Source organism: Delphinus delphis, chromosome 4 (genome assembly GCF_949987515.2).
Source record: "Delphinus delphis chromosome 4, mDelDel1.2, whole genome shotgun sequence".
In the NCBI taxonomy this organism is placed as follows: domain Eukaryota; kingdom Metazoa; phylum Chordata; class Mammalia; order Artiodactyla; family Delphinidae; genus Delphinus; species Delphinus delphis.
In genome coordinates, this window is record NC_082686.1 from 11,403,653 (window position 1) to 11,424,424 (window position 20,772).

The 20,772-nt window shown below is 40.9% G+C and overlaps 2 protein-coding genes across 9 annotated transcripts in view; one reads left to right on the forward strand and one right to left on the reverse strand.

Moving 5' to 3' along the window:
- The window catches only part of ITSN1 (intersectin 1), a 230,084-nt gene extending 229,157 nt beyond the window's left edge, over positions 1-927 (reverse strand). The window contains exon 1 of one of the 3 annotated variants that reach the window (XM_060010352.1): positions 714-927. The gene's annotated coding sequence lies outside the window, so the exon portion shown is untranslated. The remainder of the gene's footprint in view (positions 1-713) is intronic. The other 2 variants (XM_060010350.1, XM_060010351.1) reach the window with 2 other exon arrangements.
- Positions 928-1,603: 676 nt separating this feature from the next.
- The window catches only part of CRYZL1 (crystallin zeta like 1), a 34,417-nt gene continuing 15,248 nt past the window's right edge, over positions 1,604-20,772 (forward strand). Inside the window, exons 1-6 of one of the 6 annotated variants that reach the window (XM_060010360.2) lie at positions 1,607-1,728; positions 10,526-10,597; positions 12,236-12,313; positions 14,595-14,667; positions 17,695-17,739; positions 19,193-19,261. In XM_060010360.2, coding sequence (XP_059866343.1) covers positions 1,630-1,728; positions 10,526-10,597; positions 12,236-12,313; positions 14,595-14,667; positions 17,695-17,739; positions 19,193-19,261 — 436 coding nt within the window. In that variant the 5' untranslated portion in view covers positions 1,607-1,629. Of the gene's footprint in view, positions 1,729-1,866; positions 2,019-10,525; positions 10,598-12,235; positions 12,314-14,594; positions 14,668-17,694; positions 17,740-19,192; positions 19,262-20,772 lie in introns of those variants that run through there. The other 5 variants (XM_060010361.2, XM_060010358.2, XM_060010363.2 and 2 more) reach the window with 5 other exon arrangements.

Here is a 20,772-nt window from a genome sequence, read left to right on the forward strand (position 1 = left end):
GTCCACACCGTAAAGCCGTGTCTGTGCGTAAAGAAAGGAAGGGGAACGGCAGACACCGGGGACGCGCTCCCACTGAAAGAAGAGCCGCTTTCCGTTAAATACCATCAGAGACAGCCCCAGCAGGACTCAGGGCCAAACGGCATTGACTGTCCTTCACTGACAGGGATTTTGAAGGCACAGGAGAGAGAAAAAGGGATGAGCCGGGGACTCAAGGCCGGGGGAGAAAGGCGGGAGGCGCGACGCCGCTCCCCGCGAGCTCCGGATCCCCGGGAGGCTGGCGGGGAAGCGAGGCTTGGCCAGCCCGCCAGGCTCAGGCGGCCGAGGGCAGCGAGGTCAGCCCTGGAAAGACCGACCGCCCCACGTCCACCCTGAGGAAGGAGGGACCCCGCTCGCCGGCCACGGCTGCAGACGCCCATTCAACCCGAAGCCCGTCCCGTAGCCGCCACCCCCTCAGTCCGCCGCGGAGCCCTGGCCTCCCGGCGCCCGCCAGCCGGCCGCCCCACCGCAGCCCCCGGGAGAATAGGAAGGACGAGGCACAGGGTTTGCGGGTGCCGCGCCTCCCGACCGTGTGGCAAAGGGTGAAGGGCGCCCGGAGGGACGCGCACCGGCCCGGGGAACGGGCGCCCCAGGCGGCCATCGCGCCGACCCCCGCGCCGACCCCCGCCCCTGCCGCCTTCCTGGTCCAGGCCGCCGCGGTCCAGCCCGCTTCTCACCTCATCTCCAGGCGGGTCCACGCTGCCGCCCCAGGGACAAATCAGTGCAGCTCACTCGCAGCGGGAGGGAACGCAGGAGCCGCAGCCCCGCACACCATCCCCGCCCGCCCGCCTCTCCGTACGTCCCGGAGCCCGCTCGGGATTCTCCCTTGCGAGCCGCCGTACTACGGAGCAACCAAGCTGCGCTCCCTCCCCTCTCCTCCGCTCTTCTCTACCTCCTTCGCTCCCTCGCTCCCGCCTATCTCCTCATCTCCCTCAGCTGCCTCCCCTGCTCCCATCCATCTCCGCCCCCGGGTGGGTGGGGACAAAAAATCTACCAATCGAAAGAAGGGGCCTATACCTCCTCACCGCCCCCTACCTCTAGCCCCGCCCACCGCGGGGAACCAAAGGAGGGGCAGCTGAAAAAAATGAAAGAGGACGGAGTGACAGCCGAATAAACCAATCAGCAAGTGCAAAGGGGGCGTGACCTGGACTCTCCTTCCTCCCCATCCCCTTTCCTGAAGGCGTAACTAGAGACGTCAGGTCTGGGATATTCCTGACGGGGCTTAGGCATATTTTGTTTCACGATTTCGGTGCATTTCTCCGTTGCCGTGCGAGGCGAGACACTAGTTAGGATGCATTCAACTAACTAACGGAAAGTGTTAAAGGAAAGAACAATGTGGAGGCAAAAGGGAGGCGGGGCACAGTCCAAAGAAGATGATGGGGATACGGTTGGAACGAGGAAGGGTGTGGTCTTTAACTGATATTTGCATAAAACTGAACCCTTCGGCAACTAGGACTTCGCGCATTTTTTGGGAGCCCCGAGTGCATCGCCGTAGAGCATGCCGGGAGATGTAGTTCCATGTTCGGTTGCTATGGCGTTCCCAACAGCCTCGGGGGGTCCGAGAGCCTCCGAGACTGACGAGCGGCCTGGCCAATGGGAACAGCCCCTGGCCCAGAGGGGGCGGGCCCTCTGCAGAAGGACTCGAAGGTGGCTGTGGTGAAGGTGCAGGCCGTTGGAGCCGCTCCGAAGCAGGTGAGTGCTGAGAAACGTGCTGCGTGTCTTGGGCAACCGGGCCTTGGGGGAGAGAGCGGGAGACTCCCCGGCGAACCGTCGAGCCCTGGGGCGGATGGTGGTTACCGTCCTCAGATCTCTCGGGCCCAGGCCTCGCTTAGCTGAGGCCGCTGAGGGGCGGGTAAGACTTGAATTGACTGACGATTTCCTGGTCCTTACAGGTTTGGATGGTAGATTTTACCTCAGTTTGTATCTCTCTCCACATTTATGGAGGCAGAAGTCTGGAAGTTCCCTTCCACTGAATCTCCCAGGTTGGATTTCTCCCCTTCCTGCATCTTTTTGTTCCTCTACTTGGAGTTTCTTTTTCTTTCTACCTTACTCCTTCCCTCCCGCCGCTTTCTCCTCCACTTTTCTTTTTCGGTGAGCACTTACTTAAAGCCAGGGTATTCGCATTTATGTAACTGTAGGGCCAGGTTTGTCCTCCAGAGTAAGCTCAACAGAGGAACACTGGAGCAGTGCATGAGAACTACCTCAGAATCATACTGAAGCGCAGATGCTGATTGTGTAGGTCTGGGCGGTCCTGAGAATCCGCAGTTTGACAAGCTCGCCATCAGCTCTGAGTGCAGATTTAATGAGAGCCACGTTTAAAAAAAAGAAAGAAAGAAAAAAGAAAAGAAACATGAAATTAATTTTAAAGTTTCATTTAACCCAGGATGTCTAAAATATTGCCATTTCGGGATTTCCCTGGCCGTCCAGTGGTTAGGACTCCGAGGTCTCACTGCCAAGGGCCCCGGTTCCATCCCTGGTCTGGGGAACTAAGATCCCACAAACCGCGCGGTGTGGCCAAAGATAAAAAATAAAATATCGTTTCGATACATAATCAGACATTTTGAAATCGAGATATTCTTCATTCTCTTTTTCTTCATATTAAGTCTTCGAAATCTGATGTGCATCTTACACTAACAGCACATCTCAGTTCTGACTAGGCACAGTTCAAGGGCTCTTTGGTGGCTAGTGGCACAGATCTAGATGATATCATAGCCCACGGCCAAAATTAAAAGGTGTTAAAACTCAAGTTGCTCTGGACAGAACCCCTCGCTGCTCTGTGAGATGGGCTTTGGAACTCTTGATATTTTACAAGTTCTCTGCTCAGTTTACAGAAATAATAGTAAAAACAGTCAACGTTTATTGAGCACTTACTGTGTGCCAGGTATTGTACTGAGGGCTTTGCATGTATTTTTTTAAGCCTTACAGTACCCCTTTGAGGTAACTACTGTTATTATTCCTGTTTTATAGGTATGGAATCTAAGGCCCAGAGGGTTAAAATTACGTAGCCCAAGTCATACAGTGAATAAGTAGGAAAGCCAGGATTCAGGGTAGGGTCAGTTATGACTTCTCAACTGTATCCATCAATCACTGCAGTGTCTAATAATTACCTTTTATCACTAATTTCAACTTATTGATGCCTCTGCTCTAGATGGCAGAGGATGAGACATTCAGATTTGAAAGAGAAGGTTCACCATACAAGGCAAAGTTGCCTGTCAGTTGCAGTGAAATATTTTGGTAGTTTTACAACTCTTTGTGCTGTGCATTCAAAATCACAGTTCTAGATTGAAGAAGAGTGCACAAAACCTCAAGGAATATATAGGCCTCTGAACCAGTACTGTACCCTGGACAGTAATGTGTCTTGGTTCATTTGTGTACCTCCTTGAAGGAGGAAAAAGGGAAGGCTTGGGAATTCTTAAAATGTTTCACTATGGAATCACAGTGTTTTGGGGGGTTGTTTTTGGTGAAATATTTTTTTAATTGATAAAAATGTTTTCTTGCTCCTGTGAACTTCACATAGAATAGTTCAAAGACAGCTTTATTTATGATTTTTCTAGACCCAATAAACAGTATACGTTGAGCTAATGACAGTTTTATGAGTAGAAAAGCAAAAACACACATATCCACATAATGCTAAAATGTAGTATTTTGCAAAATAATTTTCTTCTCTTTTTATACATTATAATAAAGATGGCATCTTGTGTATTATTTTCCCTTGATTGTGAATTTATTAGTAAATATTTAATCAAAATTACATGTCCTACTTTGCATCTGAAGTAAGAATTGATTTAAAATCCTATAGTGATTTAGAAAACTAAGTGTTGACAAACTGCAATAATGTTAATCTGTGGAGAACATCCCTTAAGTCAGTTGGAGAAGAGGGAGAATGTATTAGAGATATAGGGAGGATCCCTCAATTGCTTGTCTTCCTCATCACCTTCATTGTCCCAGTGTCACATGATTAAGCCAGCAGGAAGGGATGACTGTCATTCATGCCACCATTGGCTCCACTGTTCCCCAGTAGTACAATATGGGAAAATATTATGCTAATTCAGAAATATAAATGAAAGTTAAGTTTCTGTCGTTCTAGATCTTACTGTATTAAATGGCCCTACATCAAATAGAAACTGTAGCAAAAATTTCTAATCTTTCAATTAATAACCATCCCACTTCCCCAATCAACCCACTACCCACCTCCCAGCAGTACTAGCAAGGGGGTCCTACTAGTAAGAATTCTTAAGTGAAAAGGTATTTTGTAAATCAACAAATAACAATAGTTAAGCTCTCTTAGAGGCAGGAGAATTAATCAGAAATTCTTTTGCGATTCGGAAGAGGTCATTGCTGAAGCCACTTGTTGCATATATAGCCAACAATTTGACGTATCCAATCAAATGCCTCTTGTTGTTGCGTCCACCTAAAGCCCATATCAAAAAAACTTTTTTTCCTTTCCTAATTCTTCACCTATCTTGAGATCTCAGGTTGTGTGAGTTGTAAAGATTATGCGTCACTTGTATAAATTCAATTGAGTATGTCTTGATAATGTTCATATAAATCTAGATTCTCATAATTAGAAGAGACTGTTATGGTCATCTCATCCCTCGAGCCCCTCAACTGATGCTTGAATCTCCTTTATGATGCCACTGTAAATGTGTATCCAGCCTCTAGTTTAAATCCATCTAGTAAGAGGAACCATTGCAACTTCATGCATTTTCCTAAGTTTTAAATCATATACCTAAAATGTGAAATAAAAAGTTCTTATAGGGGCTTCCCTGATGGCGCAGTGGTTGAGAGTCCGCCTGCCAATGTGGGGGACACGGGTTCGTGCCCCGATCCGGGAAGATCCCACATGCTGCGGAGCGGCTGGGCCCGTGAGCCATGGCTGCTGAGCCTGCGCGTCCGGAGCCTGTGCTCCGCAGCGGGAGAGGCCACAACAGTGAGAGGCCCGCGTACCGCAAAAAAAAAAATTTCTCATAATACATGTTATTAGCTAGAAATGCTTTCCAGGTTTAGCTAGGTATGAGCCACTATCACAGTGTCTCCCATGCCCATCTTGTAACAGACCCAGGAGAACAGTACAGTGTGTAGCCAAACACCTATGTATTCATTGCTTATCTAAAGTGTCCTTGAAATATACGGATTTCTAGAGACTGTTGCCTGCAAGATGTAGAGATATGCCTTCCTCTTTAAGAAGCAGAGCTGGCCTATCTAGTTAGGACTACCAGTCTCCTCCACAACCTGCAAAGTATGGTATTTGAACCAAACCTCCATTAGTTACTTGGATTATGCTGACCATATGTGTTATGGGTACATGGTTTGACGTACTTCTTTCTGTGATATGTAGATATGTATGAAAAGTCCCACAGATGGGTAAGAACATTGTTAAAACTTAGTATTGTCACCTCTTCAATATAACTGAAGATTTACCCCTAACAATCCAGCTAGCATCATAATGCTGTACACTAGGCCCAGCATGATGGGCCAACATTTCAGAGTTGACTTCATCTGGTTTTTTTGGCAGCCTAGCTGCTTGACAGTGTATCTGTGCTTTCCTTAAAATATAAATTAGGGTGGGTTAGAAGCATTAAAACTGAATCCCAGGCTTCCCTGGTGGCACAGTGGTTGAGAGTCCACCTGCCGATGCAGGGAACACGGGTTCGTGCCCCGGTCCAGGAAGATCCCACATGCCACGGAGCGGCTGGGCCCGTGAGCCATGGCAGCTGAGCCTGCGCGTCCGGAGCCTGTGCTCCGCAACGGGAGAGGCCACAGCAGTGAGAGGCCTGCATATCCCCCCACCAAAAAAAAAACAACTGAATCCCGAACCTGAAGTGGCCACCAAATTGTAAAGTTTGTGTTGAGGAGAAATGGAAAATTGAGCATATAAGAAGAGTTTGGACTTTCAGGCTTAAGTTGTTCATAGAGTAACAGGTGTATTGGATGAAGGAAAGAAAGAAAGCCATTCAGCAGCCTGTGGCCATAGCGCAAGCCTGAGGCATTGCAGTGTTAGCCCATCGCTTGTGCTAACAAATAAAATGAGCAGGTAAGCCAGGACATTATAAAGGAAAAGGAAGCCTTATGGTTGATAACTTAATGCAGAGGAAGGAATTATGATAGATTCTAAAATGTCCTCGATTACTGAAGTTTGGTACAGCAAAATCTTGTTTGGGGGAAAAAAAACGAGTCTAGTTTTATGTCCATTGATTTTGAGGTTGATCTGATACTCAGAACACTTTTGGTCTGAAAGTGTAGATAAGGAATGATCTGTAGAGGTTTTATTTACAATTATTAATAGATGAGCTCCTTGGGGCATAGTGTAGCAGGGGAACAGCAAGTGGAGTTCATGTTGTTATAACTAAGATGAAACCATTTGAAATTTCTTCCCATTGTTTTTTTTTTAGAAATTCCTTAAAAGATAGTACTTTCTTTAACTACTTTCTTGGTGTTATTTATGGTAAATGTTTAATTTATGCAAATTCCTTATTCTGCTTTGTACCAAAAATTATTTAAAATAGAGGTCTTAATGTTTGTTTCTCCAAATTTTTAATATGTTACCATTATAAAAATTTAAAGTATTACAACCATAATCTTCAATTTGTGGACTTATGTCAAATATATTTAAAATCAGATGTACCTGGAAAACTTTAAAATCTTTATGCTTTTTATAGGGCTTTTTACATCAGCCTATATTTTTAAACAGATTTATTTTTACTTAAAAGTTTTACGTAGTACTTTTTTTTTTTTTTTTTTTTGCGGTACATGGGCCTGTCACTGTTGTGGCCTCTCCCGTTGCGGAGCACAGGCTCCGGACACGCCGGCTCAACGGTCATGGCTCACGGGCCCAGCCGCTCCACAGCATGTGAGATGTTCCCAGACCGGGGCACGAACCCCTGTGCCCTGCATCGGCAGGTGGACTCTCAACCACTGCACCACCAGGGAGGCCCCGTAGCTCTTCTTTGATAAAGGAAAGCTTACAGTAGAATATATAATTTTGAGGTTGCATAACATTCATCCTTGGAAATGGCATGATAAATAATATACATTTAATTTATACTTTTATTTTATGAGGTGTTCAGTTATTTTATTTTCTGTATGCAAATATCTTTACATTCAATAAAAATTTTGTTAAATAGTGGACTAAGTGTTCCATTTAATCTGGACCAGTGCCTAAGAAACTTAGTGGGACTTGAATATCATCCATTCTACCATTTTCTCCCTGTTAAGAACTTAGTGTTGGGACTTCCCTGGTGGTGCAGTGGTTAAGAATCCACCTGCCAGTGCAGGAGACACGGGTTTGAGCCCTGGTCTGGGAAGATCCCACATGCCGCAGAGCAACTAAGCCCGTGCGCCACAACTACTGAGCCTGTCCTCTAGAGCCTGAGAGCCACAGTTGCTGAGCCCGCCTGCCACAGCTACTGAAGCCTGTGCTTCTAGAGCACATGCTCTGCAACAAGAGAAGCCACCGCAATGAGAAGCCCATGCACCGCAACGAAGAGTAACCCCACTCGCTGCAACTAGAGAAAGCCCTTGTGCAGCAACGAAGACCCAACGCAGCCTAAATAAATAAATTAATTATTTTTTTTAAAAAAAAGAGCTTAGTACTCATTTTTGGGGTTGCAAAACAAGTAATAGTTCCTCAATTTTCTTCTGGCCACTTTTGTAAAAACACTTCTCTTTCTTCACTTTGTAACTTTGAGGGGTTTTTTTGCTCCCACATGTTTCCTCATTGGACCAACTAAACATTACTTTTTTCTACCAGCCAGATTGATTGTAATCTAATTTGGAGGAACTATTTAGGATGATCAGACCAAAAATACTGGCAGTATTATGTATATAACAGTTGTCTTAAGGGACACTAAGGGTTCACACAAACAGCTTCCAGGGTCTTTGAAACTGGAGGTGCATACAGTATGAGATCCACGTGACTGCTGATCTGGGAGACATGCCGTATGTTCTCAGATGCAATGGGCAGGGAAGACAGTGGCTTCCAGAATTACAAAGGGAGACACTTTGAAATCGAGGTGTTGATGTGTAATTATTTCATTTCTCAAAAAGGCAACTCCAGTAGCTCCAGACTGAGTAGGAGCAGAGGTTTATTTACTTCGTAATAAGGAATATTGATTCTTTGAAGCAATAGCTGGGAAAACCCACTAGTTAGTGAGTGAATAAAGCAAGGCTTTGTTTGTTAGTATGTAACAATGAAATCTAGAAGCATGGGACAGATGGGGTAGATTGCAAGTCACTGGGACGTGATTTCAGATAGGGAATAGGACTTGAGCTTTATTTACTTCACAGAATCTATAGCGTAAGTACTGTGCAGTCTCAGCAGGCAGTGCCTTGGAGCCCTGAGACAGCGGTGGCCATATGGTGTGAAGTCATGCTGACTAGATCAGACAGGGTATGTGTTGGAAAAATGGGGGGAGTAAGGTAGACTAGGGACAGTGGGTATGCATCTAGACAGCCTTGACAACTAGGCAGAAGAGCTTAGATTTCTATAAAAGGGAATGCATAGCCTCTGTTCTGTGCTTAGGTTCTTCCCCTCTCCCCTCCACCCCAGCAAACATATTGATGTATGTACACACGCACACACCCACCCCAGAGGGCTTCTCTAACCAGAGGGCTAGACTTAATTTAATCTTCCTACCTGGCTCTTCTTTTCTTTATGTACTTTGTTGATAGATGCTACATATATAATTTCTATAAATGTCTGGAATGTGTACTCATTTCTCTTAGTTCCAGCATTTGATTATTACCTTCTAGAAAGCAACCATTACTGAACTGCTCAGTAAAAATCCACTATACAGCTCCATTAGATCCACTAAGATTCTGCTTTCAGGGCCGGCTTCATGAGCACGGGACCTATGCAGTCACAATGGACCTCACACTCAGAAGGGACTCAGGCTTGGTTTAAATGCTTGGCTGTCACCATCTTGAAATTTTAATAATTTCTGGACAAGTTTCCCCACATTTTCATTTTTCAGTGAGCCTTACAAGTTGGGTTGCTAGTTCTGTCAACAAGCACTTAATTATCAATCCTAAACTATAGGAGATAGGATTCTAGTTTTAAGTGATACATCTAACGTTAGCAGCTCAATAGAAAACCATTAAATATAATGGTTAAGAAAAATGACTTTGGAGTTGTTAGCACCTGATTTGTCTCAGCTGTAGCCCAGCGGGTGCTCTGAGACCCCAGGTATGTGCCTTAGCCTCTGTAAGTCTCAGTTTGCTCATCCGTAAAATAAATTCAATAATACTATACTACTTTCACCAAAAAATATGTACAAGAATGTTCTTAGCAGGATAATTTGTAAAAGCCTTAACTGGAAACAGTCAAATGTCTATCTTTAGTGGAATGGATAATAGTAATTTATTCATACCATATAACAATGGTGTGAATGGAATACCAGATAACAAAGAGAATGAATGAAATAAATACAACTACAGGCAACAGCATGAGTGAAATTCATAACACTGAGAGAAAGAAACTAAACATAAAGGAGCATGATTTCATTTATATAAAGTAAAAAACAGACAAAACTAACCTGCTCTTAAAACTCGGATATTGAGTGTCCTTAGGAGGGGAAAGTAGTGACTAGAAGGGGAACCAGGGAGCTTCTGGAGTTCTAGTGATGTGTTTCCTGCTATGACAAGGCCACATACACTTTGTAAAATTCAGCAAGCTGTACACTTAGGATCTGTGAACTTTTCTATGTGTATTTTTTTTAGTTAATTTTTTTTTGGTAAGTTTTCCTTTGCTTGTTTGTTTGGGTTTTTGGCGGCACCACGCAGCATATGGGATCTTAGTTCCCTGACCAGGGATCGAACCTGCACCCCCTGCATTGGAAGCACGGAGTCTTAACCACTGGACTGCCAGGGAAGCCCTTCTATGTGTATTTTATACAGTACTTCTATAAAATTTACATTTAAAAAATAGTCTTGTCATACAATTACTATGAACATTAAAGAAACGGCTGTGAATCCTTAGAGGTGCTTCAAGAAGTCTGCAGAATACAGGTTTAAATACTTCCATTAAATGGCTTATAAACTGATACAGAGGAATTAGGGGTACAGTTTCAATGAGTGTCTTGATTGTCCACTTTTTCCTTTTTTAATGGTCTTTTTTAAGACTTTGAAAGCCCTTTCGTTGACACCTTTGGTTATTAAAATTGAGCCCTCTGGCCTGCATAAGGCTTTTTTTATTTTTTCAAGTACATCTCAAACTTTTTATTGAACAGTAAAGTGAAGTTAAGCACATGCTCGCCTTTGTGTGAAAGGCTGAACTATAAGCCCATTCTCAAATGCGTACCAGAGATTGTTGCATACTATCTTGTTTGATTGCTTTCAAGAACTATTACCTGAATTCGTTTGAAGACAACACTTAGAGTTGTCATTTTATCCTTTGCCAGCACTATTTTTCAATTTTTACTTTCATTTGATCTGGAAGACGTTTTGTTGATTAGTTTATTTCATGTATATTTTTTCTTTTTTTTGTTTTTAGGTGACTATGAAAGGCTTATATTTTCAACAGAGTTCTACAAGTGAAGAAATAACATTTGTGTTCCAAGAAAGGGTAAGAAAAATTGTTTAATCATTAAATGAAACAAGATAGTGTATTTTCCATATGTGACAGACCCAGTTTTAAATGGCCTATTACAAATTATTTTGAGTTGAACTAAATGAGTGAAAATTACTTAAGTGAAACCCTATAAATTAATCTTATGTGAAAACAGTGGTCCATATTGTGGTATAACTATATTTTTTAAAAGAGTTGCTACAAAAGAGTTTTTAGTTCCTCAGGGTGGTGGCATAAAAGATATTAGGAAAACAGAACAACTTCAGTAATCTTATGTGTTGCGAAATTAACCCAGTTTATTCTGAAGACCACAGTAAAGTGAGTTTTCAGATTGTAGGCATATTTGAGAAAATACTTTCTCTCATATTGGGAAATGAAAGAGGTGGAAAAGCATTGTTTTTCACACTAACTTCTGAGCTGTGCGAAGTTACCTCATTCACTAAGCCTTAAATGGTTTCCAGTTTTTTACCACTTTAAGCATAGATAGTAGAATTTTCATACATTGGTGATTGAAAGGTTTGTGGCAGGCCAGAGTCATTATCGCACTGTAAATTTAGGGATGAAAACTAAGTGCTATATGTATTTCATAGTGCCTGTATATTTCATAGTAGTAATAAAAATTTCCAGCTCATGAACACAGTCCAGTTTTCCTGTGTTATCTTTCTACAGCTCCAAAATCATTTAAGTTAGGACTCTAAACCTCAGACAGCTTGGTTTCTACCATTGGGTCAGGATGAAAGGTCTAAGAGTTTTGATTGGCTCTCAGGAGCAATCATCACCAGGTTCACACAATCATGAGTAAAATCCACAAATTCATCGATATTGTTGAATATATTCGTGTTATCACCAATTATCAAATCTGAGTTTTAAAAAGGGATAGCCCAGAGTATTGTGTTCATATCAAATTAAACACAGTGATCCCTTTGATAGAACACAGGAGGCACTGTGCAAGTAGCTGTTCTAGCCAACTTTTGATCTAATATTGGGCATATCAGGGGTTGAAGAAAGCATTTTAATTATTGGTGTCATTGGTGGATGACATTGAGTACCTGAGTCTGAAATATCTTTGCCTTTGAAGTTATATCTAGCTGTGCAATATGAGGAATAATTAAGTTCTATTAAATTTGTATTTTGACCCCAGAGTGCCATGGGGCATGCTGAAATGTCCAAAAAGATGTTAAATAAGGCAGAGATTAATAAATGACACTAACGAACTTTATTTATAGCATTAAGAAAATTCCATAATCAGTACACTCTATATATTATGTGTATGTGTTTAAGGCTATCCCTGCATGAAGGTTTGATGCTTTGAGATTATTTAAATTAAAATGAGGTACAGTATTTGTTGCTCTACTTCGTTATCCTGTGTTCATTGCCTACACATATATCCCTGTCAGTATCTTAAGTACCTTTTCAAAACATGTACCCTAACTAAGGCTTTTTAAAATTTTTACCCCCAAATTCCCTATATTCTTTTGTATTATATGCTATAGGATAATTGCTTGTTCCTTTTTCAGTTAAGTTAGGTGTAAGATTTGGAGTCTGTTTGATTTTGTTCGATTATGTGTGAAAATTTTTGCGACACGAAGGCATATTCTCAAAGGAATATGTAATTATTTTATTATTTGGTTCTAGGAAAATCTTCCTGTTACAGAGGATAACTATGTGAAGCTTCAAGTTAAAGCTTGTGCTCTGAGCCAGATAAATACAAAGGTATAAATACAAAGGTATTGGTGGTTTTATTTTGGCCAAAAGTCAAATGAGAGTTTCACAATATATTTAGTGTACAAAAATTATAATAATAACAACTGACTTCTGAGTACGAAGAAATTATCATTCTTAGAAGAATAGAACAGCTAGGAAAAAATTAAATGTTCATTTGTGTATTTCTATATTAAGGTAAATTATTAGCCTAATTGAAGTCATGCATTTTATATTATTATATGAAAATATTTTATAAACTCCTTTACATTGTGAAAAGCTGAGAATTTATAATTACTAAGGCCTATAATCAAGGAAGAAGTGACTGTTTAAATATAGTAAAAATAGAAACTAGAAACCTAAAATTAATTTATTAAGTCTCTAGTCCGTAGATATTTCTAGTCAATGTCTTGATAGGGTTCATATTCTTCTTGTCATTTCTCTTTGTCTCTCTCTCTCATACACCACCTCACACCACCCCACAGTAATCTTCCATTATTGACCACGAAGTACATGGAAAGTCTTCAAATGGTAAATAAATAAAGTATGGTTAAATGTGCCATGATAAATAGAGCAGGCCCATTTACTCAGTTTTATAAAGAGGAATACTATAGTTTTATTGGACCCTTAACTTATTGGCTTATAATGTCAGCATAACTTCTAGGGATCTAAAAGTTTTCTTCAGTAAAGTCACATTTAGGGAAACTACAGAACAAAGGTATAGGCTTCCACTGGGCGATTCTGTAACATGAGCATGACTTGAGAAGTGAATTAGTGAGATGCCCTGAAGTCCTTTCACTGGGAATAATCTACTGTTCCTTATCTGGAGAGATCTGTGTTCAGCCCTTCCAAGATGTTCTTTATAAAACTACAAAAAATCCATTCAAATGCTGGTCTAGGAAATTATCTCCATGTCTAACAGAAAGAAATGGTAAATTACAGTGAAATAAATTTGATTTTACAACAACTATTAATCATAATGATTATGGAAACTGTAGGAATGTGAGAAGATGCTTATGGTAAGTGAAGGAGAACAGGGTGCACTTGCCATAACCATGATTTTAGCTCTGCATAAAAAATAAACACTGTAAAACACCGAGTATTTCTGTAAGAATGTTATGTGAACATCTTAGGAAAAGGGTAAAGTTCCACATTGAGAAAGAGACTTTTCTGGCAATGAAGTATGTATAGGAGATCAAAGAATTGAAAAAATAAGGGAAATATACAAGAAAATTATTTCAATTTCTTTTTACTTACTGTTCCTAAAATACTAACATATCTACAAATATGTTCAGCATCTCTAGTATTATTATAAAAGTATAGTAACTTTTATACTTTTAGAAAAGTATAAAAGAAGCTTAAACTACAGGCTTATCTATGTACACTCTTGTCACTTTAAAAATCAAATGCTGAATGTGGTCAGAATCTAACAACATACTAATCTCTCAAAAATAAATAATTTGGACTTCCCTGGTAGTCAGTGGTTAAGAATCCTCCCACCAGTGCAGGGGACATGGGTTCGATCCCTGGTCCAGGAAGATCCCACATGCCGCAGAGCAACTCAGCCCGTGCGCCACAACTACTGAGCCTGCGCTCTAGAGCCCGTGTGCCACAACTACTGAGCCCAAGTGCCACAACTACTGAAGCCCGTGCGCCTAGAGCCCGTGGCTCCACAACAAGAGAAGACATCGCAATGAGAAGCCCGCACACCGCAGTGAAGAGTAGCCCCCACTCGCCACAACTAGAGAAAGCCTGCGCATACCAACAAAGACCCAGTGCAGCCAAAAATAAATAAATTAAATAAACAAATGAAAAATAAATAAATAATTTATCCTTTAAAAGAAGAAACTCCAGCCTGAGATTATGTCGCAGTTGCCCTGTGTATATCCATCACGACTTCTCACCTACTCCCTAACCCAAGGCTTGTGAGAAACACTCAAACCCACCCCACCCAAATGAGGTGACTGGTACAAAGTGTTTAGCCAACTGAGAATTGTTCTGGCTATAATTTCCCTTCATATTTGGCAGAATAAAGATGTTAAAGTATGTTGATGGTGGTTTGAATGGTAATACTCATACCTAAGCCCTAATGTCCACTAATTCCTCAGCAAACTTGGTTTCCTACTCTATAGAGGAACCTGTTTTGTGAAGTTACTTGCTTTTTGTCTTGATGCCAAAAATGGAGTCATATTTGCTTTTTATGTGGTTTGGTTTTTGCTCCTGCTTTCCTCATGTATGAAAAGAGGTTCGGATTTATTCTTGACAATAAATTCAAGCCTTTGTCATTATTTAGCTTCTAACAGAAATGAAGATGGAGAAGGATTTCTTTCCTGTTGGGAGAGAAGTTGCTGGAATTGTGTTAGATGGTAAGTTTACAGATATAAGTATCTGTATTCCTTTTCTAAGGTGAAAGAAATTAAATGGTAGCTAATTGGTTTACTGACACATAAAATTATACACACTTCTTCAAATACAAAAGTTAATTATGCAGAAGTGTTTTCCCTTTTTTTAATTAAAAAGAAAACTAGAACAATATTGGTATTTTATAATTGAAGAGCTTATTACAGTTTAGTAAATATTTAGAGATTATGTATTTAAATCCATGAGTAATCACATTGAATAGAATGACCAGTATTGTCCTTTTTACGGTATTTGCAGACCAGCATAAATTACTTGTGTAAGTTGGCTTTGGGCCAAAATTTATATAATGGTCAGTAACTACGTTCCCATTAAATTTTTAAAGTATGCCTAAAATGGAGTATTTAAAAGGTAAACAGTTTGCTCATCTGAAATTGGTTCTGGGGAGAAATAACCAGTAATATTTTATGATTGCCTTAAATAAAGAAAAATTTTAGTAAATAATGGTCTTAACATGCAGAACAGTAAGCCTAAGTACTTGAAATAATTTCTGAGTAAACGTAGTGTTCATATTTTCTGCTAATAGTTCATGATCAATCAGTTTATGGTTGCTCTTCTTGCATATGTGAGTGGATGAATGAGCATTATCACGTGGGTTAGACTATTTGAATTTCACCTGTAAATTTAATCTATAATACATCTGATACTCTTAATGTAATCTTCTAACATAACTAAATCATAATTTTATTTCCTCTCCTTTCTTCTGCTTGGATTGTACGAAAATAAAAATAAGAATTATAATAGCCAGAAGATGATCAATTATTCATTCATTCATTTATTTATTTATTCATCATTTAATGAGCACTTGCAAAGTGCTTGGAATGTGAAGATAAATAAGACAGTCCCTGCCCTCCAAGAGTTCACAGTCTAGGGGAGAGGCAGACAAACACGTATAGGCAGATTCATTCTGAAAGCTCCAAGGAGAGGTGCCCAACCAGCCAGCAGAAACAGGAAAGGCTTCTTGGAGTAAGTTAGCCAGACAGTAAGGGGTGGGCAGGAGGAGAATTCTTCTCCAAGAATCACGCTCAGCAGAGAAGATAGCATGAGCAAAGACGCAGAAGCAGGTAATAACGTGATGTATGTAAGAATTATGGAGTTCGGTGTTACTAGAGCAAAATTAAGTTCTGGGCATGAGTCATAGGCAAGGTACTTGGCAGAAAAAAACCACTGTGTCAAGAAAATTCTCCTTCAGAGATCACAGAATAAAAGATATTGAACAGAATCTTTTCATGATGATAGGAACACTGATTCCTTCCCCCCCAAAACATGAGACAAGAGGGTAGGCAAGGGCCAGACTCATGATGAGCCTCCTATCTCAGATTGGGTTGTAGAGAGAGTATTAGAGTGGCCATAAGAAGGGTGGATTTGAAGCAAACCAGGCTGTAGGCAAGAGGACTGTTTGGGTAGTAGACCACAGGCAAGAAACGGCATGAGGCTTCCGGGTGGCGCAGTGGTTAAGAATCCGCCTGCCAGTGCAGAGGACACAGGTTCGAGCCCTGGTCCAGGAAGATCCCACATGTCACAGAGCAACTGAGCCACAGCTACTAAGCCCGTGAGCCACAGCTACTGAGCCTGCGCTCTAGAGCCCGCATGCCACAAATACTGAAGCCCGCGCGCCTAGAGCCTGTGCTCCGTGACAAGAGAAGCCATTGCAATGAGAAGCCCGTGCACCGCAACGAGTAGTGGCCCCTCCTCGCCGCAACTAGAGAAAGCCCGCACGCAGCAACGAAGAACCAGTGCAGCCAAAAATAAATAATTAATTAAAAACAAAAAATGACAAAGTCCATAACCTAGACAGTGGCGGCAGACGTAGTGAATGTATTCAAGAAATAGTAAAGCCAGCAGAACTTAATAATTGACTGGAACAGGGAAATTAAAAACAGGTAAAAGCAGGAAATGATTTACAAGATTCTGGTTACATTCAAAAGTTCTCAGCTTATAGGTTGTGTTTGAAACTATAGAAGGGTAATGAGTTCATCCAGGGAGAGAGTTGAGGTGAAGGAGACACAGCATGGAACCCTTAGCAATGCCACTGTTTGAGGGACAATTAAGAGGAGTACGAAGGAAGCCAAGAAAAAAGGATCAGGGTGATTTCAGGTAGACAAGAATCCTCAGCAGGAGGGAAAAAGAAAAGTACAGAAGCCAAAATTATTGGGGGATAATGGCACAGAAGAGATCCAAAGAAGCAGCAAACTGGGGCCCTTTTGCAGACAGAGCCAGCCTGAGGCGCCGCTTCCAGATTTCAGGCTCTACCTCACTTCATTGCTGCACCTCAGTTTCCTTGTCTGTTAAATAGGAGTAATAATAGGTACTTAATGGGTATGCCATGAAGATTAAATGTGATAACACGGTAAAATGCTGGGCACAAGTAGGCCTTCATGGAGGTTTGGGATTTTTCCTCCCATTTCCTTTTGTAACTATTTGAACAAAAATATTCTAAAGAATTGACTGATGGTATAGGACTTTTCTCTACACACAAAGAGAAAATGGAACTATCACTTCTGTATAGTCCCCAAAATTTCTTGGCACCATTCTGAACTTATTTCCATAATCCCAAATCAAAGTAGTTTATATGTGATTCCAACCAGAATTCCCACTGTGCGTCAGAGATTTTACAACTCAAACAATGACAGATCGGACGAGCCTCAGGAGGGGTGGAACCCAGTGTATCCAATGTCATCATCATAAGAGCTGTGGAGTGGATTATTTTCCTTTATTCCTTCATCCTTAGCTGAACAGAGAGATATCCTGCTCCACGGTGTCAACAACCACATGGCCCAGATATTGGAGAAAATTCAGATTTGATATGTTCTTTCCTACTGTCCTTACAGACTATCAAAATGTCCTAGAAGTTCTGAACTTTTTCTCTGAGTTAGTGACTTTTTATTAATCCATGGCTTTTAAAATTCATTTTAATTGTTCAGTTATATTTAATAACCTCAAAATAATGATTATTAATTTTCTCCACTCTTTAGTTGGAAGCAAGGTATCATTCTTTCAACCAGGTGATGAAGTAGCTGGTAAGTTATAGGTCCTAGTCCTATTTCAAGTTGTCTGTCTTACTGTTGTTTCTTTTTCTTTTTTTCTATACAATTGCTGATGCTTAGTGTGACCTTTCTTCATATACAAGTATTTACCTAAGTTTTGGAATTTACTCTCAAATATCCATTGATGAAGAGAATTGGGAGTTTGATCACAATAGCAGAACATTTAAAACTTTTCAATATTTGTAGATACGATAGAAAGATGACCATAGTTGTTACTGTCCCTGGTGCAGCCCTTCACTGGCAGGACCCCGGTCTATAGTTAGACTGAAGACTCCAGAGAAAAGAAAAGTCACAGTCCACCTGCTTGAAGACTACTGACTGACTTGGCTACATAGAAGCTCTTCTCTCCACATCCGACTTGAATTGTACAGAGCTGCTCCCTTACCACCCTCGTAAAACTAAAAATTGACTGGAGACATTTAATTTATTGGTTTTCTTTTTTAATCCATAGTTAATACCATTTTGCAAAAATATACATTTATACTTGTGTCCTAGACATTCACACAAATATAAAGTATGCATTTAGTAGTAGTCTTTGAAATTGCCAATTCTCTGTAGAAAATATTCATAGGAAAATATTCATATAGACTTAGAAAATGTATAGCTTTACAGCATGCTTGAAGCTGTTAAGAATAAATTTATAGGAAAGTTTTCATCAGCTTTTAACACAATTGCCTTTGACTTGGGTATTTTCTTTGAGAATTTATTATTTCTATCTCATCTTTATTATCTGCCCAAGAAGTCAGTGACATTGTATTATTCAAGATCCTGGGGCTTCCCTGGTGGCGCAGTGGTTGAGAGTCCGCCTGCCGATGCTGGGGACACGGGTTTGTGCCCCGGTCCGGGGAGATCCCACATGCCGCGGAGCGGCTGGACCCGTGAGCCATGGCCGCTGAGCCTGCGCGTCCGGAGCCTGTGCTCCGCAATGGGAGAGGCCACAACAGTGAGAGGCCCACGTACCGCAAAACAAAAAACAAAAAGAACAAGATCCTTTTTGTAAGAGACCAAAAATAAAATCAGATTAGCTCAGGGGAAAATGGGATTTTACTGGAAGCATACCTCACTATCCTATAGAACCAAACTCTGGGAAGGGAGCCGTGAATCAGGGACAAGTTTAATGAGGAGCACAGATGCCCCCAGGACTCTGACTTTGTTCTGTACATCAGCCATCGTCTTTATCATCATTCAGAGGTGAGAGAAGAGGAAGAAAAAGAAAGAGGTAGTACAGGTATTATAGTGTTCGTATCAGAAAATAAACTATCTACTTCCCTTCCTTAGTTCTGAAATCTCTCCCTTCTCCACACTAGTACTGGAACCTTCCTAAAAATCCCACTGAGGAAAATTTAGACTAATGCTTACTGGCATCTCATTAGGAGTGAATTCATTTTTGGATTGTGCCCCTAAAGTTTCTCGTTTTAATTTTCAGGAATTTTACCCTTGGATTCTGAAGACCCTGGACTTTGTGAAGCTGTTCGAGTACATGAACATTACTTGGGTATGTGGTAGTCCAGTGTTTTGGAACTCACGTAAGCCTTATTTCACAGATGTGTGTGGCTTTTAGTAACAGTATGATTTATTTTTATCTGCTGTGAGTGTACCTAGGAAATAACTATTGGGTGGACATATGACTACTTCTAGCTTATATTTTGTATCCATAAAATTCATTTTCAAGCTAAACAGTATTTAGACCTTTAAGTTTCTCTTACACTGCTCATGGTAAGAGGTTTGAAAAGCGATTTCTTCCTTGGCTCTTAAATTATATCAGTAACCAGAATTTTTTACTTCTTATTCTTGGTTATTAATTGAAATTTTTAAATGTATAAAATCTAGACAATACATGTAGAGTCTGAGTCAGGAAAGACTCAAAAACACTTATTCTTGTTTCTGTTGATAAAATCTTTTGACCAGTATTCAATGTAACTTAAATGTTAATTTAAAAATTTTCTACAGTAATTTACTTCTTAAATATTTAAATTTAAATGAATAAATGTATAAACACAGACACTCTTCATGAAACCATAGTGAAAAGATGCTGCATCTCCTTAGTAATCAGGGGAAAGCAAATTAAAACCATTTAGAGGGCTTCCCTGGTGGCGCAGTGGTTGAGAGTCCGCCTGCCGATGCAGGGGACACGGGTTCGTGCCCCGGTCTGGGAGGATCCCACGTGCCGCGGAGCGGCCGGGCCTGTGAGCCATGGCCGCTGGGCCTGCGCGTCCAGAGCCTGTGCTCCGCAGCGGGAGAGGCCACAACAGTGAGAGGCCCGCGTACCGCAAAAAAAAAAACAAACAAAAAAAAACCATTTAGAGATACCATTATGCATCCATGAGAATGACAGTTATAAAGTTTGACCATCCTAAATGTTGGCAAGGATGTGGGGCAGTAGAACCTTTTATGCACTGGGAGTGTAAATTAGTACAAATGCATTAGAAAATAACTTAGCATGATCTAATTAATGATGTATTAACACCTCAGACCTAGTAATTCCAGTGGTACTTTCATACACCAGAGAAGCTTGATGTGTACCAGTAGCACATGCACAAGAGTTCATAGTAGCATGGTTTGTAATTGTGGAATAAAAAGAGAAACAGCCAAATGTTCTTCCTGGGAAGATGGATAACTCAAGATATTTCTAATTAACTCATCAGTGAAAATGAATAAATAACAGTCAAACATATCAAGACAGATGAACCTCACAAACTGTGCTGAGTGAAAAAAGCAAGTTGCAGAAGGATACGAACAGTGTGATACCATTTCATTTCTATGAAGTTCAAAAACATACAAAGTTTAATTAAGCATGTGTTATTTAAGGATATAAGGAACAGGTAGGGATGAAAAGTCATGTGGAAGTTACCTTTGTGGGCAAGGCAAGAGGATGTGATCAGAGTAGATCCACGGGACTACAGTGGTACTGCCAGTCGGCTATTCCTTATGTTGGGATTCATGTTGTTTTTCATATCTTATCTATAGGTTATTATACATTCTTTTGTGTTCTTGAACTATTTTATT